Genomic DNA, 26,206 nt, shown 5'->3' with positions numbered 1-26,206 from the left:
GCTACTGTGCTGATCAGGCACCTGCTCTGTCATCCCTGCACACAGCTGATAACCTTGCTGTGTCCTGGGATGACAGGACCGGTGCCCGATCACTGCACTCCTGCTTGCTGGCCACCTCTTCCTTCTCTGGATTTGCACGGTGCTGTACTGATCAGGAACCTGCCTTTCATGTAATCCCTGCACACAACTGATAACTGTGCTGTGATGACAGGACCGATGCCCGATCAGCACTGCACCGCTGTGTCCCTGCTTGCTGGCTGTCTCTTCCTTCTCTGGATTGCACGGTACTGTACTGATCAGGTACCTGCCCTGTCATGTCAGCCCTGCACACAGCTGATAACCTTGCTGTGTGCTGGGATGACAGAACCAGGGCTTCACCGGCACAGAAACCACTATGTTCGTTCTCTTTCTCTCTTTCTCTCTCTCGTGCTCCGGGGGAAATCAAGGGGTTACGTGTATACCTGTAATGGTATACATTGCTTATATTTACTTTACCTTTAACTGCTGCAAGGGCTTACTTTGGGGATAAGTCTTATATTTTGAGCATGCTTGAAAATTTCCTGCTAGGGCTTATTTTCAGGAAAAAGTGGAAAATGATCCGCAACGATGTCTTCACCAAACTCTTTATTTAGGACATATCCTCAGTACAGTCATGAGACCTCATAGCTAACATGTTTCGGACCAAAGTCCTTAATCATAGCTATGATTAAGGACTTTGGTCCGAAACATGTTAGCTATGAGGTCTCATGACTGTACTGAGGATATGTCCTAAATAAAGCGTTTGGTGAAGACATCGTTGCGGATCATTTTCCACTTTTTCCTTATTGAGCCTGGCTGCTTTGGATCCAGCACTGCCTTCCCAGGCACAGTGGAGCGGTATTCTACTTGTAGGCTTATTTTCAGGGTAGGGCTTATTTTTGGGGAAACATGATAGATCTATTGCACACAGGGTGATATATTTCAAGCATTTATTTATTTTCTCAGGAAATTAGAATATTGTGAAAAAGGTCAATAGTGTAGTCGTGTGGTGTCTCATTACACTCAGCTAACTAACCCAAAATATCTGCAAAGATGTCCTGAGCCTTTTAAAGGGTCTCTCATGGGAAAGATTGCTGACTTGACAGTGGCTATTCAGAGTGTTGTGTACAAATGGAGTAGAAGGGGGTAAAGTGGCAGAAAAAGGTGCTCAAGCAACAGTATTGTATGCAGCTGGGAACTGTGAAATTCTGCCCATTCACGCATTTGGGGTAGATTCACAAGGAGCTGGAGTGTTTGAAGAGCCACCACACACAGACCTATCTGGGACATGGGGTACAACTGTTGCATTATTTGTGTCAAACCACACCTGAACCAGGTCATACCTGGACTAAGTAAAAAAACAGACTGCATTGTCACAGTAATCCAAAGCCCTATTTTTTTCATTTCATTTAGAAATTCAGGTCCCAGAGTCTAGAAAAGTAGTTGAGAGGTACAGAATACACGTTGCTTCAGGTCCAGTGTGAAGTCTCAAAAGTCAGTGCTGATTTGTGGGGCCAACTGGCCATGTCATCTGCTGGTGTTGGTCCACTAGGTTTTATAAAGTCCAAAGTTAGAACAGCTGTCTACCAGGAAATTTTAGAGCACCTCATGCTTCCCTCTGCTGACAAGCTTCATGGAGCTGCTGACAAGCTTCATGGAGCTGCTGATTTCATTTTCCAGCAGGGCTTGGCATGTACCCACACAAAAACACTAGTACTTTGTTTAACCACTTGACCACTACAGGTTGTTTTCCCCTGATGGACCAGAGCAATTTTCACATTTCAATACTCAATAATTACAAGCCCTTGTTTGAAAAAATAACAGTAATGTTCCCTCATGACATACATATTTAAAAGGCATACACTGTGTACAATGCTGAGGTCCAGGTGATTCATTTCTTTTAACAATAGTTGTGTAACAGCAGCAGGGAGCTGTATGTTTTGTATCTCTTTAAAATTATTTTTTTTGTGATACTAATCTCAATCTAAACTACAGACTTGCCTGCGCTCACTAAACCCTGAAATTGTACAGTGTTGCCTTTGCTATTAATATCAGGATTTGTTTTTTTTCTTCATGTGGTTTTATCGCTTATTTTGTATTTCCTTGTAACTAGATCCAAAGAAGCGAGTAAGAGGAGGCATTGGTTCCGTTGCCCTGCTTGGATTAGTTGGCACTACAGTATGCTCTGCATTCAAACTGCTTGGCTGGTCTTTCAACCCCAAAACGTGGGTTTGAATATGAAGAAAACTGATCAAATGTTTTCATTAAAGTAATTTGTAACGCCTCATTTATTCCCTTTTGCACTAAAAGGGATTTTGTAAGGCTACAAAATAATTATGGTGTTAATAATTAACCTTTTATTTTATGAATAAAATTATATATAAAATTGTGTGCTGGTACTTTTTGTTTGTTAATGATTTTGCAGAAGTGGGACAGCAGCAGTCACCTTTGCTGAGGGATCCATTGAGAAAGTCAGATAAGCATCCTTTAATATAGGTTTCAGATTCACCCACCATATTTTATAATCCAAACTCTAAAATGGGTTGTGAGAAAGTGGTAGATTGCAGAGCAAGATGTTTCAGTATTGCTGCATAACTAAAAGCCATGGAAATGACCTCCGTCATACTCCATTCAGTATATTAAGCATTTTGCAGTGGGCAGTCAATAATGAGAGGAACAGGCGTGCAATGCAAGCAATGGTTACCTTTTTTATAATTCCTAAAATCAGCAGAATTTGCAATTCCATGGGCCACATGCAACATTTGAATTTAAGTTTTATCCTAGGTGATATTTTCACACCTTTATTAATAAAGTGCCCCTTTAAAGAGGAGCTGTCAGCTATACTATCTAAAAAAAACAAAACCCACACATATATAAGTAGATACTTGCTCTATGTACATAACAAATGTTTTGCACTGTCCATGTTTTGATTTCAGTGAATTTTATGGAGTAAATAGAGAATTCTGTTTTAGGCATTTGCCATCTTAATTCCCTCTAACTGAAGCCAATACTGGTGTCCTTTACTCCCTAAGGCCACATACACACATCAGACCATAGTCTTTTGAAAATGAAAGATCACAGACCAATCTTATCACCCTTCATGTAGTATGAGAGCCAAACTCTACACAGTCTTTTCTATGGAGCTGAACTCCACATCAGAAAAAAATCTTTGCAAGATGCTGCACACACAGATGCTGCACACATGCAACAGATCAGTATCTGCAAAAGATCAGTTCCTGCCAAAAATCCATTCCTGCAAATTGCAATGATAGTCTATGAGATCTGCAGATCATCATACACACATGATTTAACTGACATTCATCTGCAGATCAGATCCACCAGGATGGATTTTCAGATCTGCAGATGATTGCTTGATCTGCAGATGAATGTCAGTTAAATCATGTGTGTATGATGATCTGCAGATCTCATAGACTATCATTGCAATTTGCAGGAATGGATTTTTGGCAGGAACAGATCTTTTGCAGATACTGATCTTTTGTGTCTGTACAGCATCTGTGTGTTCAGCATCTTGCAAAGATTTTTTTCTGATGTGGAGTTCAGCTCCATAGAAAAGACTGTGTAGAGTATGGCTCTCATACTACATGAAGGGTGGTAAGATTGGTCTGTGATCTTTCATTTTCAAAAGACTATGGTCTGATGTGTGTATGTGGCCTTACTCTGGGAGGAGGGCGGCCAATGCAAACAGACAGTCTTCAGACACTCCCACCCAGCTCTACAATAGAAAGTGGATTGTCAATGCGTGACTGTAGCTTGAGAAGCATGAGAAATATTGGCTAATCAGAGAGCAACAAAGGTGTGGGAGGGGAAAACAGGAGAGAAAGATGCTTCAGCCAATCAGGCTGCATTAGTTAAGTCTGAGGGGATACTAAAGAAGCAAAAAAAAAAAGACAACCCAGCATGCCTTGCAACTTCCTTTGTGTGGCAGATGTACCAAATAAGGGCCAGGGAAACTGGGGGAAGATGTTTTAGGGAGAAGAAAAATAAGTGATTTTTTTTTTTAACTTTGGATTGTCTGGTTAGCATCCTTATTACTTGTTTACCAGATAAAAATAAAGAATTGATTTTATGCCCGACAGTTACGCTTTAAAGTACTCCTGACATGGTTCCCTCTCCCCCCTCCTACTTTAAGATTGTTTAATTACTGGTGCTGTGACCAGCACAAGGCACCATCCTGCCCCTCCTCCCCCCTACTGTGCCCCCTGAGGTCCTCGTTCTGCTCAGTCATAATCTTCGATTGAGGCAGAACGTTGATTATGTGCAGGGAGGAAGTGAGTTATTCCTCCCCTCTGCTCGTTTATAATTCATCCCCCTCCACCTGCCGCTATAGTTCCCCCTTATTATTTACTGCACACAGCACGCAGGGGAGCTTCTGTGCGTGATTGTGTGGTAATTTGAGGTCAGATATCCTTCCGACCTCAAATACCACAAGATCGCACACACGCAGCTCCCCTGCGCGCTGTGTGTAGTAAATCATAAGGGGAATGAATTATAAACGAGCAGAGGGGAGGAATAACTGTCACTTCCTCCCTGCACATATTTTATGTCAAAACTGTACCACTGGGGGCGCTGGAAAGGAAAGGCTGGTGCTTTGTGCTAGTCACACAGCACCAGTAATAAAACATTTTAAAATGATCGAGGATGAAGTACCAGGTCAGGAGTACTTTAAAGGGGAACTGAAGTAAGAGGTATACGGAGGCTGCCATATTTATTTCCTTTTAATCAATACCAGTTGCCTGGCAGCCCTGCTGGTCTATTTCTCTACAGTAGTTTCTGAATAACACCAGAAACAAGCATGCAGCTAGTCTTGTCAGATCTGACTTTAAAGTCTGAAACACCTGATGTAATCTGGAAGTACCGTATATACTCGGATACAAGTCGACCCCGTGTATAAGTCGACCCCCAAATTTGATCCCCAAAAGCTGGTATTTCTCAAAGTCTCAAGTATAAGTCGACCTAGGAAAGTTGATGGCTGCAGGTGGGGACTAGGAGGGGTTACTGGCTCTGCACTTGGGGTCCAGAAGTAATGCCTGCACTTGGGGAACAGGAGAAGTTAATGGTTGTAGTGCATAAAACTCTGCAGCCATTAACTCCTCCTGGTCCCCAGGTGCTGCTTCAGCTTTTCACTGTTCAACTCATTTTGTTCTGCATTCTGTATGCAGAGCGGATATCCTGAGTACTATGGCCAGTTTTCCCTATAAACTCCCCCTCCAGCCGCTATTGTGCCTGCCATTCTCTCTCTCCCCGGGTGGCCCCTCTCTCCCCCGTGTTTAGTGAATGCCCCTCTCTAGCTCTCCCTCCCGCCTCCTCCTAATTATAATTGTGGCCAGTTTTCCCTATAAACTCCCCCTCCCCTTCCAGCCGCTATGGTGCCTGCGGTCCTCTCTCCCCGGGTGGCCCCTCTCCCCCGTGTTCAGTGAATGAATGCAGTGTAGAAAGCTGACATACGTTACCTAATCCACCGCTGCGCGCTGTGTCCTTTGATCTCCTCTTCGCTCATGCCGGCGAGCATATTATAGCGTCTCTCCTGCTTCCAGTACCATGTGACATCGGGAGTCACATGGTACTGAAGCAGGAGAGACGCTATAGTATGCTCGCCGGCATGAGCGAAGAGGAGATCAAAGGACACAGCGCGCAGCGGTGGATTAGGTAACGTATGTCAGCTTTCTACACTGCATTCATTTACTGAACACGGGGGAGAGAGGGGCCACCCGGGGAGAGAGAACGGCAGGCACCATAGTGGCTGGAAGGGGAGGGGGAGTTTATAGGGAAAACTGGCCACAATTATAATTAGGAGGAGGCAGGAAGGAGGGAGAGCTAGAGAGGGGCAGTGCAGTGTAGAGTAGTGAGGAGAAAGGGGCACCCCGACCTCGGCTACAAGTTTGGAAATTTAGGGCTGACGCGACTATAAGTCGACCCCCCCACTTTTAAATTGTGAGTCAGTCCTAAATTTCTCGACTTGTAGCCGAGTATATACGGTAGCTCCCCAAAATATGCGTAATCTGGCAGCGGATCACCCAAAATACATGTAATCTGGCAGCTGTGGTTCCCCCAACATACACAATCTAGCAGCAGTTCCCCAAAATACACGTAATCTGGCAGTAGCGATTCCCCCAACATACACCTAATCTGGCAGCTGTTCCACCAAAATAGGTACCCCCAGTATAGGCAGCCAGGTCTATAGGTGTCTCCAGTGGAAGTTACCAGGTCTATAAGTGTCCCCAGTATAAGTAACCAGGTCTAAGGGTGTTCGCAGTATAGGTAACCAGGTCTATAGGTGCCCCCAGTATAAGTATCCATGTGTATAGATGTCCCCAGAATAGGTAGCCACATCTATTGGTGCCCCCAGAATAGGCAGCCATGTCTATTCAGATTTTGATGTGGCAAACCTTACCCGTGTTGTGGGTGCTAAGCCACGTCACCATTTAATTATCAAGTGCTAGTAGGATCAGGTCTGCACACTAGTCTCAAGATACAGTGTTCCCTTTTATTGCATTTGTCAGCACAGATTGACAATTGTTTCGGGCCTTAAGAGGTCCCCTTCATCAGAAAAATTGCAAATATATAAAGCTTTATATGTTTGCACTTTTTCTGATGAAGGGGACCTCTTAAGGCCCCTTCCCCCCCCCCCCCCCCCCCCCACAACCCCCTTCCAGAATTAAGCTTTGCGAGCAGCTTGCAGTGGGCAGGGACTTACCTCTGTCTTCTTGCAGGTAATAATTCTGAAAGGGGGAGCGAGCAACGGAGAGTTCCATGGTGAAGGAAGGGGGAGACGGCCCCCCTTCCCTGCCGCTGTGCACGCTGCTCCCCCTTCACTGCACTGCCTCCCCTCCACATTTTAGGGTGGACGACGTCCGCTCTCTTAAAAAAGTAGTTGGGCGTCATCCACCTGCGTTCATGCAGGACTCGATCCCTGGTTTCCGATGCTGCAAACGTCACTTGCAGATTCAGCCAGATGGATCGGGTAAACAATCGTTCATCGGCGGAGATCCCCGATCCCTCTGCCGTATCTGCCGGTGGGTATTCAGCTTCAACACTTGGCCATTGCACGATTGACTGCTCAGTCAACAGCTGATCCGCCAGGAATCCAGTGTACTAACTGAAGTTTGTAGGCTGGCCGGTAACTTATTGTGGGCAGTGGCTTAAGGTGACCACTAATGATTCAATTCTCTGAATGATCATTCCTTTTTGATTATTCGTATGATTGATCAGAAACAATAGTTTGGGACCACTAATGGCTGAAAATTTCCTAACCAATATGATCAGATTCATGGAATAGATCCAATTTTTGGATCAATCCAGTCAATCTGATGAGATTGGTTAGTACATTTTCGTTCAGAGAATTGTATCATTAGTGGCCATCTTGAGTGTGGTAATAGTGCTGTGGGACTGTGGGTGGCAGAGGCTCTGGTGCTGGGCGCGAAGGTTATGCGGCGGTTGCGTTGTGCGATTCTTTTGAGAATTGTTGGCTTACTGGAGTTTCATAAAATATGAATGATAACAAAAAAACTTTTCTTTTAAGGTGGCCACTAATGATCCAATCTTTTTCATCTAATTTTACCAAATCTATGTTGTATAAGGGCTCTTTCAAACTGACATGCGTTTGATGCGCATAACGTACCCCTAACGCAACGCATGTTAGCTTTGAAGTTGGACGTTACATTGCACTGCGTTATGCGTCTCGTGATGCGTACTTTTTGAAGCATACGGATCGAACGAAAACGGCGCATTACTGAGCATGTGCAAACAGTCTAACGCAGCCAAATACGAGTATAATGTACAGCACGCTGCACTTTCATTAAACGTGCTGCGTTATACTCCAACGCAACGTGGGCACTGTGAACAGCCCATTGATTTATCATTGCTGTAAGTTGGCTGTGTTACAGGCTGCTGCAACGTGGGACTTTAAACTGAAAGCAGCCTTAGGGTAGATAGAGTGAATATACTGAATGGATAATTTAGGCAGTTCCCTTATATTACATGGAAATGATAAGATTAGATGAAAAGGATTGCATCATTAGTGGCCACCATTACTTATGGTTAGTGGTTGGCTGAAGCCATTCATTATCAATCAACTGTGGTTAATCTTTTTAAATCATAATCACTACACAAACTACCCAAATGACCTTGAGCACAAGTTTACATACAAGTTTTCTTAATACCATGTATTGCCCCCTTTAACATTAATGACAGCTTGAAGTCTTTTGTGGTAGTTGTGGAAGAGGCTCTTTATCTTCTCAAATGGTAAAGCTGTCCATTCTTATTGACAAAACGCCTCCATTTTCCTTTAAATTCTTGGGCTGTTTTGCAAGAACTTTCCGTTTGAGGTCCCCCAGAGTGTCTCAATGATATTGAGGCCAGGAGACTGAGATGGCCGCTCCAGACCCGTCACTTTATTTTGCTGTAGCCAATGACACGTCAACTTGGCCTTGTGTTTTGGATCATTGTCATGTTGGAATGTCCACGTACGTCCCATGCTTAACTCCCTGGCTGATAAGTGCAAATTTTCCCCCAGTATTTTTTAATAACCTAGTTACATTTCCTGTGCCTTTGTAGCTCCATGCATCCCCAAAACATTAGCAATCCACCATGTTTTACAGTAGGAATGGTTTGAGGCTTGTCTCTGTGCTGTCTGGCATATTGTAAGTGGGATACTTTGTGGCGTTTGCGTAGTAATGGCTTTCTTCTGGCAACTTGACCATGCAGCCCATCATTATTCAAGTGCCTCCTTGTTGTGATACTTGAAACTGCCACACCACATATTTCAGAGAGTCCCGTATGTCACTTGAAGTTGGGTTTTGTGGGGTTTTCCTTGCATCCGGAACAATTTTCCTGATAGTTGACTAAAAAAAAAAAAACTAACCATGAGTGAAAGAAAAGTTTTTGTTTTATCGTTCATATTCTCTTAAAAATGGTTAAGAAATCATACATTCTGCCAGGGTATGTAAACTTACCAGCACAACAGTACAGTGATACAAGCATACATTTGGAGCATACAGGACAAGCATAAGGAACTCTAAACATCTAGGGCAGTACTGCATAGGGAAGCATTTGTGGAGTCATGCTGTCCAAGGGGCTAGAGAGCTGTAAGACAGACTTGATGGGGGTGGGAGGGTTTAGAGGCTGGAGTTCAGCAGGAATACTGCTTGGGGTAAGAGGATGCTCCTGCGCCTGGTGGTTCTGGAGGGGATGGTTCTGTAATGCGGCCCAATGGGAGGAACTCCAAGAAGCTGCTGCCTAGGTTGGAGGGGCCGTGCCACAATCCTGGTGGCCCTTGTCCTCATTCTAGAAGTGTGGAGGTGGTCTAGAGGTGGCAAGGCCAATCCGATGATCTTTTCTGCAGCACAAATAACTCTTTAGAGTTTGTAGTTGTCGCTAGCTGGTCAGCAGCTCTCATGGCTTACTGAAGTTTTACAGTTGGAGCAGGATGATTAACCTTAGCTGTGCCTTCTGAACGCATGGTACCCTGGAGTCTTTGACCTCACCAATGAAGTCTAGGTACAGGGTGAAAGTGCCTGACGTCCACAATGAGTTCCACAGTCTTTGCTGGGTCATATTCAATTGTTTGGTCTTCTCAAAGTACAAACTAAATTACCTAAATTGTGCTTGGATGATGGATCTTTGAAATAGAGTGCTACAGTGTAGACATTTATGGAGTATAGAAACGACTTTTCACGGACTTCTGCACTACCTCAGTCCAGGACTAGATATTATGTTACGTGAAACAGGCAAGCTGGTTTTTCTGGCATTGAAAAAAGCGAAACAATACTTGAATGAAATGGCTGCCAAAATAAATGTTCTCCATCAATGGAAAAACTCACGTAGCTTTCTCGAGCTAATAAGAAGTTTCTTTTGTGATAGAAATGCAAGCAATAAATAGTAATCAGTTACTATTAGCTTCTTGGGTTTTGAATCTTATCTCCTAGCCAATGGTAGACTAACATAGATATGTCGCAGGGGAAGAGCAATAAAACTAATCAGTAAATAATATTGCATTATAACAAAAAAATATCTTTACATTAAATTCAGGGAGTCAAGGAAAATGACCACCTTAATTATTGCACTATAATTTACAAGTGGTGACATCACAACCTTGGAAAAGCCTCTTTTTTTAATCTATTTTTATTCTGTTTTGTATAGCATGACAATGCCTTAGATTTGTTTAGGTTCATACATTTTTCTTTTCTGAGCCCACTTCAAGGTTGACATTTCTCCATTTATGTTTACAGTACCGTGGGGAGAGGGCTCTCTTTGGCTTGCTTATACTGAGGGAGGGGAGGCTGACTGGGGGGGGGGGGGGCACTCTGGCTTCCTATACTGAGGGGTGGAGAGGAGGGGGCTCACAGGCTACCTATCACAAAGGGAATGGGGGCTTACTGGCTATACTGAGGGAGGAGGGGGGTCACTGGCTACCTATACAGCAAGAGGGGGAGGCTCTCTTGCTGCCTATAATGATGGAGAGGGGATCACTGGCTACTTATGCAGTGTTAGGAGGCTCTCTGGCTACTTATACTGAGTGTGTGGGGGGACTCTTTGGCTACCTATACTGAGGGAGGGGAGGTGGCTCACTGGCTACCTATACAGAAAGGAGGAGGCTCACTGGCTACCTATACAGACGGAAAGGGAAAAGGCTCTATGGAAGCCCATACTGAGGGAGAGGAGGGGGCTTATTGGCTACCTATACAGAGGGGGGAGGCTGACTATCCATACTGAGGGAGGGGAGAAGGCTCACTAGCTACCTATACAGAGGGAGAGGAGGGAGGCTCTCTGGCAGCCTATGCAGAGGGAGGGGAGCAGGGTCATCGGCTACCCATAGAATAGGTGGGGCTTTCTGGCTACCAATGCTCAGGGAAGGAGGCTTTACATGGCTATCTAATACTGGAGACTTCTGTGGCTACCTATATGGGGGATGCATCTGGATTCTTAATACTGAGGGTTCCTCTAGATACCCATTCTGGGTGGGGTGTGTGTGGGGGGGGGCTGCATTTTGTATGCTACCAAATACTAGAGGCTTAGTATGAGACAAGTAAAAAGGGCGCTGCGTGGCTGAGAACATTTTGGTGTCGCCATAGGCCGGAATGTGAAAAACAGCTATAGTGGTGCTCAATGAGTGAGTGCAATTCAGCCGCCAGCGATAGCAGGAAGGCGATTTGCATCTTACCCCCACTGTACGGGGCCTTGAAAGGAGAATAGTAATTAAGGCCACGGTGAAATTGGCCAAAGCAGGGTCAGGCGTTTTTTCGCTACATAATTCTGGGGGTTCCTTCTGGCTACCCATTCTGGGGAGGCTACATCTAGTTACTTAGCCCTGGGAGCTAGTTTTCAAAATTATTCAACCCCCAATGCTGTAAAGGGTTTTAGAGAATTTAGTGTACATTTGTAATTGTGTTCAGAATGAAATTGTAACGATTGTGGAATTATTTCCTTGGTCAGCGCACAAGATGTGCGCTGACACTGCGGAAGTCCTCTACAAGCGTATAAAACGACAGAACCCAGCTTTGGTGCAATGCACCTGTAGAGAGAAAGTGAGCACAGAGACAGAATGTATGTGTGTCCACCAATCTAGTCACCACCCAGCGACAGTGAACACACAACAGCGGAAATGAAGTGGGAACGCAATCGCAAGAGTGACGATTGCCAATAGTGACACAAGACCGAGTTAGACAGCGCACAAGTGTAGCAAGAAAGACACAGCAAATAATTATCAGAATGCCAAGGAAAATAACAAACGGTAGCTAAACGTGAACTCCGCACTCATTCGCAACAGCGAACGCGTTTAAGACACGATCACCGCGTGTTAGGCGCCCAGTGATAAGCGTGCCACCCTAACTAACCAATGTAACACAAACACGAAATAGAGAACGCGACCGCTTGCTAAACGGTTACCTCACCAAGCTTACAGCAAGCGTTCATACCAGACAAGACAGACAGAAGGAGTAGCCAGCAGCAACCGCAGCTCTGGCCTACACTCCCAGACAGAGCACAGAAGGAACCACCGCCACTACCGCTAGAGCAGATGCGATCCAGACAGACAAACAGAGCAACCAGTAGCAACCGCTGCTCCGGCTTGCACCCCTAAGACGGAGTACAGACAGAACGATTTCCTGTCGACCGCCGCTGGCAACAAGACAATCGCAACAGATAGACCGTTACAAGGCAAAACAGATAATACAACCTGACTATGCTAGAAGGGATGCCTAGTGCAGTCCCAAGGAATTACTCTAAGATAATCTTAGCAAACAATAGCAAAGGCTGATACTCCAGGTGAGATAGCAGGAACAAACCATCATGACCAGCAAGGAATTCTGGGAGCAAAAGGCATTTATACTGCAAGCCATCAAAGGAAGCAGCTAGGCAATTTGCATGACAAGTGTATGCAAATTCCTCACCAGCAGAGCAACTCTGAAACTTGCAAAGTGAAGACAGGTCTCTTTTCCAGAGTCCTGCAGCACTCAGACCTAAAGAGTGGACAGACAGCTGAGCAGATCATTAAAGAAATCTTTTAAAGAATCAAATGCAACTAAAATGACATCAATTGTTTTTGTAATACGGTATTAAATGTTTTGTTTTGTGATTTCTTCATTGACACAATTATTCAACCCCTTAAAGACTACCACACTTAAGAACAGAGGTTCATTCAAGTGTTTTCGATCAGGTATTGAATACACCTGTGGATGTTAACGAGCAGCAATCAAGCATAATAAGCACCAATTAAGAAGATTTAAAATGACTGTGATACTCAGCTCCTTCTAGACATTTACTGGTGTGTTTACAAACATGGTGAAATCAAGAGAATGGTCCAGGAAGACAAGAGAAGAGGTGATTTCTCTTCACAGGTAGGGCAATGGCTATAAGAAGATTGCAAAGATGTTAAAAATACCAAGAGACACCATAGGAAGCATCATTCACAAATTCGAGGCAAAGGGCACTGTTGAAACACTACCTGGTCGTGGCAGAAAGAAGATGCTGACTAAAGGCTGGAACATTTTGGAGTGGCCATCACAGTCACCAGATTTAAATCCAATTGAGAACCTCTGGTGGGACTTAACCACTTGAGGACCCACCCTTTACCCCCCCTTAAGGACCAGCGCTGTTTTAGCTGATCTGTGCTGGGTGGGCTGTGCAGCCCCCAGCACAGATCAGGGTGCAGGCAGAGCGACCAGATCGCCCCCTTTTTTCCCCACTAGGGGGATGATGTGCTGGGGGGGTCTGATCGCTCCTGCCTGCCTGGGTGTTGCGGGGGGGGCACCTCAAAGCCCCACTCCGCGGCGAAATTCCCCCCCCTCCCTCTCATCCCTGTCCTCCCTGGCAATCTGGGCTGCACAGAACGCTATCCGTCCTGTGCAGCCAGTGACAGGCTGTCCCCTGTCACATGGCGGCGATCCCCGGCTGCTGATTGGCCGGGGATCGCCGATCTGCCTTACGGCGCTGCTGCGCAGCAGTGCCGTACAATGTAAACAAAGCGGATTATTTCCGCTTGTGTTTACATTTAGCCTGCGAGCCGCGATTGGCGGCCCGCAGGCTATTCACGGAGCCGCCCGCCGCGAATTGACAGGAAGCAGCCGCTCGCGCGAGCGGCTGCTTCCTGATTAATTAGCCTGCAGCCGGCGACGCAGAACTGCGTCGCTGGTCCTGCAGCTGCCACTTTGCCGACGCACGGTATGAGTGCGCGGTCGGCAAATGGTTAAAGAAAGCAGTTGCAGCGCTCAAGCCTAAAGGTGCGTACACACATGCGACTATAGTCGTTTGAAACGATCGTTCCCCGATCGTTTCAGACGACGATCGTTTTAAAAAAAAAAGCAACCCACGACCATTAAGTCTAACGACGGACGAGCTAGATCGTTAAAAACGAACGATCTAGCTTGGCAGATTTTTTCCAACGACGATCGTTTGCAAAAGTAGTACATCGTTGGAAACGATCGTTCGTACTAGGCTTGACATGCGCATTTTGCTATTTCTCCATGGAACTTCTCATTTTTATGCGCAAGCGCAATAGTTGCTTTGTGTGATGTTACGTTCCTTCTAACGATCAGATCGTTACACACATTTAAAAACTAACTTTACTTAGGTCGTTCTTTCATCAATTAAAAGTTCGTTCGTCGTTCACAACGAACGATCATTGTCGCATGTGTGTACGTAGCATAAGAATGTGACTGAACTGGAGGCTTTTGCCCATGAAGAATGGGCTAAGATAACCGTAGATCACTGCAAGACACTTGCTATGCTTCACGTTTAAAAGCGGTTATAACTGGAAAAGGATTTTGTACTAAGTACTAAGAATGAATGTCACTTAGGGGTTGAATAAAACTGTTAATGATGAGAGCACAGAAAAGACATTTGTGGTTATTTCATTATAAATGTTATATTTGTCTGACTTACAGGTGCCTCTTTGATTTTGATCATTTCAGTTATCTTGTTTACAATTAAATCAATGTCAAACTGGCCAAAACACTCAATTTCAGTGGGGGCTGAATAATTTTAAACACAACTGTATGTAGCCTAGTAACTGCCCTGGTCCCTATTTAATCAGAAATAACATTATCCCTACTTATAACACCTAAATGATATACAGCATCTCGCAAGAGTGAGTACACTTACATTTTTGTAAATATTTGATTACATTTTTTCATGGGACAATACTGAAGATATGACACTTTGTTACCATGTAGTCAGTGTACAGCTTCTATAACTGTAAATTTGTTGTTCCATGAATATAACAACACACTTCCATTAGGCTGGGAACGCACTTAGCAGAATTGCATTTGTGTTTTTTACTATGTGCTATGGTGAAAACGCATGCGATTCTGCTGTGTTCCCAGCCTCAATGTCTATTCCGCTGGAAACAAAAGTGAGTATACTTAGGTGTGCCCGCCGTTATTTTCCAGCACTGGCTTAACTCTCTTGGGCATGGAGTTCCCAGGTTGCCACTAGAATCCTCTCCCACCCCACCATAACAAAGCTGGTGGATGTTAGAGACCTTGTGCTTCTCCACCTTTTTTTGAGGATGCCCCACAAATGCTCAATAGGGTTTAGGTCTGGAGACATGCTTAACCAGTTCAGGACCTTTACCTTTAGTTTCTTTAGCAAGGCAGTGGTCGTCTTGGAGGTGTGTTTAGGATAGTTATGTTTGGAAACTGGACAGCAGGGCAGCATTCCAAGGGAGAGGATCATGCCCTGCTACAGTACATGTTGGCATTCATGGTACCCTCAGAGAACTGTAGCTCCCCAATGCCAGCAGCACTCATGCAGATCCAATGCTTGACAGGACTAGGGATGGTCGCTGGATTCCGCAGCATTGTAAACTCCGCGGTTCCGGACGGAATTTGGTGATTCCGGTTCTGATATGACAGAACGGAATTGCTATAGCTCTAAAACAGAATTCCGCTGAAAATTTTAAAGTTCCGCGGAATTTTATGGAATTCAAATTTAATTTCCCCACCTAACTAATTTCTACCTGATAACCTGTATCTCATCTTCCAGGGAAGTGTAGTATTTCAAAAGCCAGCTTACATACCTTGACTGGGAATTGAACCCAGGTCTGAGTGCGTGGTAGGTAGCTCACTTCACCACTATACCACCACCAACACTACATGCTGAAGCCAGCCTAGCATGTACCATTATTATATATCCAAGAGAAAAATGAGCTTGCTTAAGGATTTGTAGCATGTCAAAAACCAACTCACATTGGCTGGGAATAGAACCCAGGCCTACCGCTCTGTAGGCTGCTATCCTAACCATTATACCACCAACACTACATGCTGAAACTTCTTGGAGCAGACTTACTTCCTCCCTCCAAAAGACACATACATCCCCATAAAATCATTCAACAGCAACTGCATGCACAGTCTTTGTGGTACAATTGGTTCGCGCGTTTGGCTGTTAACTGCAAGGTTGGTGGTTCAAGCCCACCCAGGCATGGCCTTGCCTTTTGTGTTCAACAGTTGTCCGAAGAGAACCCCAGATACAACACACAAAAGCAATGCTAAATTCAACACACAGTATGGAGGCAGTGTTGGTGGGTTTTCTGGAAGTGAGAGGTCCAGAGTCTGGGTGTGAGAGGTCCAGGCCCACCTGCACTCCCCTCCAGGTATCGCATGTTGGCCTTGGGGCCCCGGCCAGTGAGAGAGGTCCGGGGCCCCTGGTCATCGTGCGAACCAATCGTGTGTTTTTAAACGTTTTCTTTCAGCTCTAGGACATGGCGGACAGATGAGCGGTTAGGGAGGGACCCCTGTGGGAGGGATGTTTGCACGGGGCGGTCCTGCTAGCGACGCAATCTTGCGATGGCGTCCAACTGAAGCCTCCCACCTGAATGCTAATGGCTGCTAGATGTGGTATGGCAGGTAAAGGGTGTATGACAGTGCATCCTGATTGGCTGACGAGCACCTGCTGACCACTTAAATGTAGCTGGATGCATGTACTGCTGTGTTCTATTGCTTGTGTGTGTTGAATTTAGCACACAGTATGGAGGCAGTGTTGGTGGGTTTTCTGGAAGTGAGAGGTCCAGAGTCTGGGTGTGAGAGGTCCAGGCCCACCTGCACTCCCCTCCAGGTATCACATGTTGGCCTAGGGGCCCCGGCCTGTGAGAGAGGTTCCGGGCCCCTGGTCATCGTGCGAACCAATCGTGTGTTTTTGAGAACCCCAGATAGCCAGGTAGATTTATCACTCGCTCTCTTCGCCGACTCCTCTCGTACTCCCCATTCACACCTGAGACCTTGTAACACTAACAGAATTCTGACATTCTTCACTTAGGGGTGTACTCACTTTTGTTGGCAGCAGTTTAGACATTAACTTCCCTGGCGGTAACCTCGACCTGCGCTGGGAGTAGGAAAAAGGTGCTGTGACTGGCAAGCCCGAGCCCGAGTGGTAAGCCCGAGTTTGCAATGTGACAGGTACACATTGTAATACCCAGTACTGCATATACCTACCTACCTGTTCACAGTGCACCCACCTACCTACGTGAGTTGAGCGCACACAGTGTCACTGTGCCTGTCTGCAACCTGTGTGTGTGACAGGTGCACATTGTAATACCCATCACTGCATATACCTACCTGTTGTGTTCAGTGCACCCACCTACCTACATGAGTGCACGCAGTGTGTTATACCACTCCGTGCATACCTGTTAACTGCACCTGTGTGACTGTACATTATATTAGTCAAGTCAGTGCATACCTTTCACTTTACCTGTTTTGTCCGTTGTGTCCATATCGGGGGGGATAGAGGCGGAGGTAGACCCAGAGGAAGGCCACCCGGCAGGTCTGTGCAAGGTCGTGTTGATGTGATTTTGTGCGGCCCTGGCAGTGCTCAGAAGAAGGCACGTCCCATCAACTCCCAAGATTGTCAGGACGTGGTTGACTATTTAACACACAAAACCTCATCTTCCGCAGCCACCAGCGCTACTACAAGTACCACATCCATTGCATTTGACACTTCGCAGGAGTTAATAATGGCTGTGAATCAGTTAATTTCCCACCAATTATTACAACCAGATGAAGGCGCTAAGCAAGTTACACCACCTCATATGTCCGAGTTAGGCGGCGACACTATGGACGTAACGTGTGAGGAGGAGGATGATGAAGTACCTGCGGTTGGTGCAGTTTTGGAGGTGTCTGAGGCAAGCGAAGCTGGGCAGGAGGATTATGATGATACGGATCCCACATGGGTTCCTAATTGAACTGTCCCCTTGGTCATTTTGTCTGAGGGGGAGTCAGAGAGGAGTAGGAGGAGACGAGTTCCTGAAAGAAGCAGAGGGAGCTTGTCAAACAGCTGGTGGCAGTATCCAGCACCATGTATCGCCACCTATGGACAGCCAGCCAACATGCCCTTCAACGTCAGCTGCTGATGCCACCATAGTGCCATCACCCCAGGGGGGCTCAGCGGTTTGGAATTTTTTTTAATGTGTCTGCCTCAGATCGGAGCAATGCCATCTGTTCTCTCTGCCTCCAAAAATTGAACCGTGGAAAGGCCAACACTCATGTAGGGACAAGTGCCTTACGAAGGCACATGGAGAACAAACTGCAATGGGAAGAGCACCTGAGCAAAAGCAGCACACAAAAGAAAAGCCACCCTCCTTCTCCTCTTCCTCCTTCAAGTACAGCATCTTCAGCCACTTTCGCCCTTGCACCTTCACAATCACAGCCACCCTCCTCCACCCCGCCTCTGACCTTAAGCAGTTCCTGCTCCTCTGCCTACAGCAGCCAGGTGTCCATGAAAGAAATCTTTGAGCGGAAGAAGCCAATTTCTGCCAGTCACCCCCTTGCCCGGCGTCTGACAGCTGGTGTGGTCGGAACTGTTAGCTTGCCAGCTGTTACCATACAAGCTGGTGGACTCTAAGGCCTTCCGTAAATTTGTGAACATTGGTACACCGCAGTTGAAGATACCAGGCCGCAATTATTTCTCTAAAAAGCCGATACCCAAACTGTACCGTGAAGTTGAGAGGCAAGTGGTGTCATCTCTGGCACACAGCGTTGGGTCAAGGGTCCACCTGACCACAAATGCCTGGTCTGCCAAGCACGGTCAGGATAGGTACATAACTTACACAGCCCATTGGGTCAACCTGGTGACCGATGGCAAGCAGGGAGTACGTGTCTGTGCAGCAGACCAACTTGTGACACCTCCACGGCTTGCAGGCAGGCTTCCTGCCACCTCCTCTCCTCCTTGGCTGAGTGGCAATTCAACTCTACCGGTGCTGCGATCTCCGCTCCAGCTACACAGCCCCATCTCCCAAGGGCCTATGCTGCATGCCAGGTACAACAGTTTCACACCATCTTAGACATGTCTTGCCTCAAAGCGGAGAGTCAGACTGGACCAGCTCTCCTGGCTGCTCCTAACAAACAGGTGGATCAGTGGCTGACCCCGCACCAGCTGAAGATCGGCAAAGTGGTGTGTGACTAAGGCAGCAATCTCCTTTCCGCTTTGAATTTGGGAAAGTTGACACATGTACCCTGCATGGCACATGTGCTGAATCTAGTCATTCAAAGATTTGTGTCAAATTACCCAGGCTTAGAGGACCTCCTGAAGCAGGCCAGGAAGTTGTGTGGGCATTTCAGGCAGTCTTACACGGCCATGGCACGCTTTGCGGACATTCAGCGGAGAAACAACTTGCCGGTGAGACACTTGATATGTGACAGCCCGACTTGCTGAAATTCCACCCTGGTCATGTTCTCTCGCCTGCTAGAACAAGAGAAAGTCGTCACTCAGTACCTGTATAATTACAGTAAAAGGACACAATCTGGGGAGATGGGGATGTTCTGGCCCAACAACTGGACACTGATGCAAAATGCATGCAGGCTCATGCGGCCGTTTGAAGTGGTGACCAACCTGGTGAGTTGCAGTGAAGACACCATCAGCGACTTGATCCCATACACTAACTTCCTGGAGCGTGCCGTGCGTAGAGTGGTGGATCAAGCTGTGGAGGAGTGTGAAGAGGAACAGTTACGGCATGAACAGTTGTGGGAGCAATTTACATCAGAACCAGAGGTTTCCTCAACACCTGCGGCAGCACGGGGGGGGGGGGGAAGAGTTGTGTGGGGAAGAGGAGTCAGACTCGGATGATGAGGAAGGGGTTTCTGTGGAGGCAGTGGCAGAAGAACAACCGCAGCAGACGTCGCAGGGGGCTTGTGCTGCTCAACGTTCCCGTGGTATTGTTCATGGCTTGGGGGGGGGGGGGGGAATAAGGAGGACTTACCTGATATCACTGAGGAATAGCAAGAGGAGATGGATAGTACATCTGCATCCAACTTTGTGTAGATGGCGGTGTTCATGCTGTCCAGCTTGTTGAGGGACCCCCGTATAAAAAAAAAAAAACAATCTCAAGAGAAATGAGCTGTACTGGGTGGCCACGCTACTAGACCCTCGGTATAGGCACAAAGTGCTGGACATGTTACCAACTCACCAGAAGGCAGAAAGGATGCAGAACAAGCTGGCAACTATGCTTTACAAATGTGTTTAAGGGTGATGTCACAGCACAACGCAATAAAGGTGCCACTGCCAGTAATCCTTCTCCCATGTCCACGCAGGCAAGGGCAGGACGCTCAAGCAATCTCATGGTGATGTCGGACATGCGGACATTCTTTAGTCCAACTTCCAGATCCACCCTTCACCAACGCCTGGACCGGCAGGTAGCCGAGTACCTGCCCTTAAGTGTGGATGTAGAAACTGAGCAGCGATGAACCCTTGGACTACTGGGTGCACAGGCTTGACCTGTGGCCAGAGCTGTCCCAATTTGCCATCCAACTTCTGTCTTGTCCTGCCTCAAGCGACCTGTCAGAAAGGACCTTCAGCACAGCTAGATAAGGTGGTTGCTTCATTGTGGACAGACCAAATTTGATCAGCTGGACAGTCACTGTTCTATCATTGAGCTACCACAGCCCGGCAACCATATGAGCTTGAAAACCGCCACGGCCTGCACTCTGGCCATGGTGTGCATCAGTCCAGCATGGCCGTCACAACACAAACAGCCGTTTGTGGTGCGTTACACAGTGAGTTTGGTGTGTCAGTGTGAATCAGTACTCTAAATACACTCCCTGATTGATGCATACACATACAAGATGTTTTAAAGCATTTTAGGCCTGAAATTTAGCATTCAATGTGATTTCGGCCCTTAAAACGCTGCTTTGCGTCCAATCCGGATTTTTCCCATTGGGGGGGGGGGGGGGGGGGGGTGGAATAAAAAAAAATTCCTGTTGACACAGGATAGTGATTGTAGTGCCTTTTAGTGGCAATAAAAGTATTTTTCTTTCTATGTATGTCATGAAGATATATTAGCAAGTAAGGGCTTGTAGTTATTGAGTGAAATACAAAAACAAAAACTACAAGACCGGAACATCATTTAAATAAAGAGGTCTCGTTCTCTATTACAATGTATGGCAACAATATATTATTTGGAAATCTTGTGACAGCTGGGACTAATGGGCAAATAAAATGTGTAGGTTTTATTTATAGTAGCATTGCTTATTTTAAAACTATAGGGGATGGAATTGGAGAAATTGTGTGTAAGGCAATGGAAGAAGCCAACAGGTCTACACCAGCTGATCAGTACATAGGCCTGGTGCACACCAAAACCCGCTAGCAGATCCGCAAAATGCTAGCAGATTTTGAAACTCTTGCTTTTTCTGTAGCGTTTCAGCTAGCGTTTTACGGTTTTGTGTAGCGGTTTTGGTGTAGTAGATTTCAGATATTGTTACAGTAAAGCTGTTACTGAACAGCTTCTGTAACAAAAACGCCAGCAAAACCGCTCTGAACAGGCATTTTTCAGAGCGGTTTGCGTTTTTTCCTATACTTAGGATTGAGGCAGAAATGCATCCGGCATCAGAAATCCAAAAAAATGCCTCACCCCCGGAGGATTAGTTTCTGCAAAACTCCTCCCACTGGTGTGAACCACCCAATTGAGATACATTGACCAAACAGATCCGCAGCTGCAGAAACGCAGAAAAAGCCGCTCGGTGTGCACCAGCCCTTAAAGTGGACCTGAACTCTTGCACAGGGCAGAAGGAAAACAAAGAAATGCACCCTGTATGTATTTAGAGATTTTAGCCTGTCTAATCCCTGCTTATCTGTATCTAATCACAAGTTGTAATTTGATATCTCTCTGTCACATGACTGCCACGGCACAGATGGCAGATAAGCTCATTTGAAAGCACAGGATGTCAATATGTCTGCTTCCGTAAATCAGGAAGTAGAAATCATGCAGATTTATATCAGCTGTAACAAAAATGTTTTTGTTTAAAGATCATTATGCTGTTGTGTATCTTAGAGCAGAGAGGAAGTTCTGAGTTCAAGTCTGCTTTAACATGTATTCTATGGAAGACACATCCATCTGGTTTTTAAGGAAAGGGGCATGGCGTTAGATTTAGATCAGTGGGAAAATTGAGAGTAGGAGAATGTAATGGCACTTTTTTATGGATATTTAAGCACACCTGAAGGAAAATGGAAGCTGACATGCAAATAACCTGGCTGTCATCCTGATACTCTGGCTAAACTTATTAGAGACAGACCCTGAGGGCTTGTTCACGCTGCAGGCGGTTTTGGCTTTTTTTCCTGCGGGGTTTTTTTTTTTTTTTTTTTTTTTTTTTAAACGCCCTCCATCCGCGTGGCCAGTAAATGTCTATGAGACGGTTCATATCTGCGCGGGTCGTGCGCAGTGCATGTTCCCTTTTCAGGGCGATTCCGCCTCAATGGAAGGTATAGGAAAAAAACCAAAACCAATGTGACGGACACACGAACGGAACGCAATGTGAACAAGTCCTGGACAAGCATATTCTGGCTGAGGTATGACTGGATTAGCTGCATGCAACTTAGGCAACTAGTATGGTTTAAAAAGAAAATATGGCAGCCACCATAATACTATTCTGGTCTGCTTTAGAACAATCAGCAGAGCACTGGCTGGAAGGAACAGACATTGCGGGATTGAGACATTATTACTCAATCTAGAGTTGGCAGAGGCAGCCAGAAGAGAAAAGAGGAGAGCAGCTTCAGAGGGAGCAAGTGTTAGTTTCAAAATTTGCCTGGAACTCTGATAGTTCAAAAACAGCAGCAAGCGTGCCAATATAACAGGAACACAAGTGAAAAAAAAAAAAAAAAAAACACACACCACTTCTATAAGCCATTTTAAGCAATTTATTGGTGAAACATTTTCTCTGTTACTGTTTAACAAAGTGGGTGTAATCGGTGGTTGCAAGCTTTATGTTGTAACAGATAATTGCTTGAATTTACTTCATAGACAAAAGGTCAGCAGTCTCTTCATTCAAAGCAAATACTGCACTGAACCTTGCACTGTCTTATCTACCAGTATGCTACATTTCACCAGACTTTGTATCTCTTCCAAAATGACTTAGGGAACATTCCATATGCAGTCACATTGTGTAGGCCAGAAATACGTTTACAGAGACTGTGTTGTAATGAAGTAAAAATTCTGAATACCTTTATAAAATTCTGATTTTCGATAGACTGTCATTTTAACATGTAGTAGAGAGAATGCAGGTCAGTAATGTGACAGAATTTTGTAAAGTACCTGCTACAGAAAAAAAAAAAAAAGTTTGATACAGACATTGTTGATTGATCAAATGCATAACATTTTTGTTGCCATAGAAAATATGTACAATGCATAGAAAAAGTGTTTCAAAAACATGAGCAATGTAGAGAGATGCATCTTGGTTTTCAATACTTTTTCGGAATTTAGATATATGACAGATGTTCCATTTAAAACACAGACTCTACTTTTCCCATTTCCACACAGACCGTCTTAAGTTGTGAATAGTACTCCATGGCTGCATGTCCATTTTCACGTCCAAAGCCTGAAACACAAAAAGCAAAATATATTGCAGCTACTTAAATAAGAAGTTAACAAGCATGTCATATGGAATACAAAGCAATGGAACTTGATATTCACCTCAAGTATATACCTTTAAAAACGTTTTTAAAGAGTTCCTAAGGAGAACAGGACAGGCTCTGAATTCTCCAAACAGATAGCAGGCAAAGTAGTTTAAATTCAGATTGACCACAGGACTGACGACTTATGTAACAAAATGGGGTGGACAGACAGGGATGGGAGCATCTCTTTTGAAGGAGGTGAAACCAATCCTCTGATGAGTAAAAAATATATTTGGAGTCTGTCAGTAACTTACATACCAGTAGTGTTTGGATCCAGGTTTCTTTATTCGGAAACCCAGATAATGCCGTAAGCAGTTCAGCACCAGGAGCTGAGAGAGTCCCAGGGTTCCGTTGTACATCACAAGTCTCCAATGTCTCCTACTCCCAAGTCAAAAGGAGGAACCAGCTCAGTCACGTCAAGTGCAACGCAACACTGGGACTTTCCCTTGGTAATGGTGCTGAACTGCTGTGTACCCAGGTTCTGAATAAGGAAACCCAGATTTGAATACTTCTTACCGACCACCCAGAATATCCTAGCGGATAATTTCAGTCGCAACTTTGTACAGCACAAGGAGTGGTCACTGAATCTTTAGATACTCTAACAAAATTGCATTGATTGGAATGCCAGAGGCAGATCTAATGGAAGTGTAAGTTTTTGTATTTTCAGAACACCATTTCTGACTGCCAGGGGAAACCAATGCTTAACCTGGCGAAAATAGCAATGGTTTTGGTAATGTCTTTCCTCCAATCCCAGTGATTGGTGTGTTGATTGAACCGAATACTGCAGGAGGAAGTGACAGTCACTGCAATACCAGCTTTTAAATCGCTTCCAGATCTTCTGTTTCAGGGCTAGTTCCTTCATATGACACCTCAAAAGACTTAAAGGACAACTGTAGTGAAAAGAATATGGAGGCTGCCATTTTTATTTCATATTAAACAATACCAGTTGCCTGGCAGCCCTGCTGATCTATTTGGCTGTAGTAGTGACTGAATAACACCAGAAACAAACATGCAGCTAATCTTGTCAGATCTGACAATATCTGAAACACCTGTTCTGCTGCATGCCTGTTCAGGGTCTATGGCAGAGGATCATCAGGATAGCCAGGCAACTGGTATTGCTTAAAAAGAAAATAAATATGGCAGCCTGCATATCCCTCTCGCTTCAGTTGTCCTTTACATTTAACGGCATGAAAGTTGAGAAACCAACTTGGGCTATTCTGAATTGGTCATAACACTGGTAGAAAATTTTTCCTGGACCTGATCAATGTAACATATTATAGGACCTGGGAAAGATTTCTCAGTTGGTGCAACATGAATGACTTATGACAACTGTAAATTTGATTGAGATATTGGACTTTGCCACACCGAACCCTTTTTACAGTCAGGTTTAGACAGCTATTCCAGTGCAGATTTCACCCTTGTCATATCCAGTGGGCTAAATCCCTTAGTTGTGCAGTTTCATAAAGCAGCTCTCAAAAAACAGGACTCTCCCTTTCTTCTCCAAATTGATATAGGACATCCAGGATGATTGATAAATCTCAACACCTTTCCATCCATGTGACCAAAGAAGATTATGGAATCTTTTTCTATAGATATTTTCTGACCTCAATAAAATTGACTTAGAATTTTCTCATCATATTGTATGAAGCATTCATCAATTCATTATGCTTTCTGGCCTAAATTGGCATTTTTTCTTGTGCTCGTTATAAGATTATGGAATTATCACATTGAAAACAGTGTCTTTTAGCTATAACAGCCAAAAGGGGGTTAGAGATTCATGCCTTTTCCATAAGAGAATCATTCATACATACATTCCCCCCCCCCCCCCCCCCCCCCCCCCCCCACCCCGACAAAGTGGCATTATGTCTAATGATCAGCTTTCTTCCGAAAGTAACTAGGACTTTTCTACATCAAACAAGTCCGTGCCACATTCTTTTCTTAAGGCTCCAGAACCTCTAAAATCTTAGGATGTAGGCTCTGTCATGTGTCCTCTTAAGACATCAGAAAAAGTGAAAATGTACTTATAAATTCCCCACGGTCCTAGAGGGGGAAAGTAATGCTATGATACGTGCCCCGCACAAGTGTAATCTGGGCATCTGGCGCTCGCTAGACCCGAGATTACATCTCCCTCCGAGTTGCTACAACCACAACTCGGAGGGGGAATTTAGTGACAGCAGGGAGAGCTGTCATTCTGCTCACCTTGTGCCCATCTCACCGATGACCATAGCATATGCACGCCTAGGAGGAGTCTTACTGCATCATTCAGGGAAATTGCATCTTGGATAGTACAGTTGATCCTGGATGTGTACAAAGAATGGACCTTCCAAGTCCCACAGGGCATTAAAGGACAACTGAAATGAAGAAGAATATGGAGGCTGCCATATTCATTTCCTGCTGATCCTCTGCCTCTAATGCTTTTAGCCATAGACCCTGAACAAACATGCAGCAGATCAAGCGTGACATGGTTAGATCTGACAAGATTAGCCACATGCTTGTTTCTGGTGATATTCAAACACTACTCCAGCCAAATAGACCAGAAGGACTGCTAGTAAACTGGTATGGTTTAAAAGGAAAATTATGGCAGCCTCCATATTTATGTTTCTTCAGTTGTGCTTTAAGTCTCTCTACCAGAGGTTTGGCAGCAGACAAGCTTTTGTCGGAAATGTTCCGGGGGTCCTCTCGCAGCAACAGTGAAGGCAAGGAGGACGTAGGGAAGCATCTGCAGGATACACAGGCTGACCTATTAGGCAAGTCTCTTTTTTTCCTTTTAATTAAAATTAAATTCGCCTTGGGTACACTAAAT

The 26,206-nt window shown here is 45.2% G+C and overlaps 2 protein-coding genes across 5 annotated transcripts in view; one reads left to right on the top strand and one right to left on the bottom strand.

Moving 5' to 3' along the window:
* MGST3 (microsomal glutathione S-transferase 3) overlaps positions 1-2,407 on the top strand; it is a 34,571-nt gene extending 32,164 nt beyond the window's left edge. For all 4 annotated transcript variants that reach the window (XM_068240176.1, XM_068240173.1, XM_068240175.1 and 1 more), the window contains exon 6: positions 2,132-2,407. In XM_068240176.1, the coding sequence (XP_068096277.1) occupies positions 2,132-2,253 (122 nt within the window). In that variant the 3' untranslated portion in view covers positions 2,254-2,407. The remainder of the gene's footprint in view (positions 1-2,131) is intronic.
* Positions 2,408-22,636: 20,229 nt separating this feature from the next.
* Positions 22,637-26,206, bottom strand: part of ALDH9A1 (aldehyde dehydrogenase 9 family member A1) — a 40,858-nt gene continuing 37,288 nt past the window's right edge. The window contains 1 exon segment of the mRNA XM_068240172.1: positions 22,637-23,327. Coding sequence (XP_068096273.1) covers positions 23,233-23,327 — 95 coding nt within the window. The 3' untranslated portion in view covers positions 22,637-23,232.

This window comes from Hyperolius riggenbachi, chromosome 6 (genome assembly GCF_040937935.1).
Source record: "Hyperolius riggenbachi isolate aHypRig1 chromosome 6, aHypRig1.pri, whole genome shotgun sequence".
NCBI classification, from domain to species: Eukaryota; Metazoa; Chordata; class Amphibia; order Anura; family Hyperoliidae; genus Hyperolius; species Hyperolius riggenbachi.
This window is presented reverse-complemented; position numbering and strand designations above follow the sequence as displayed.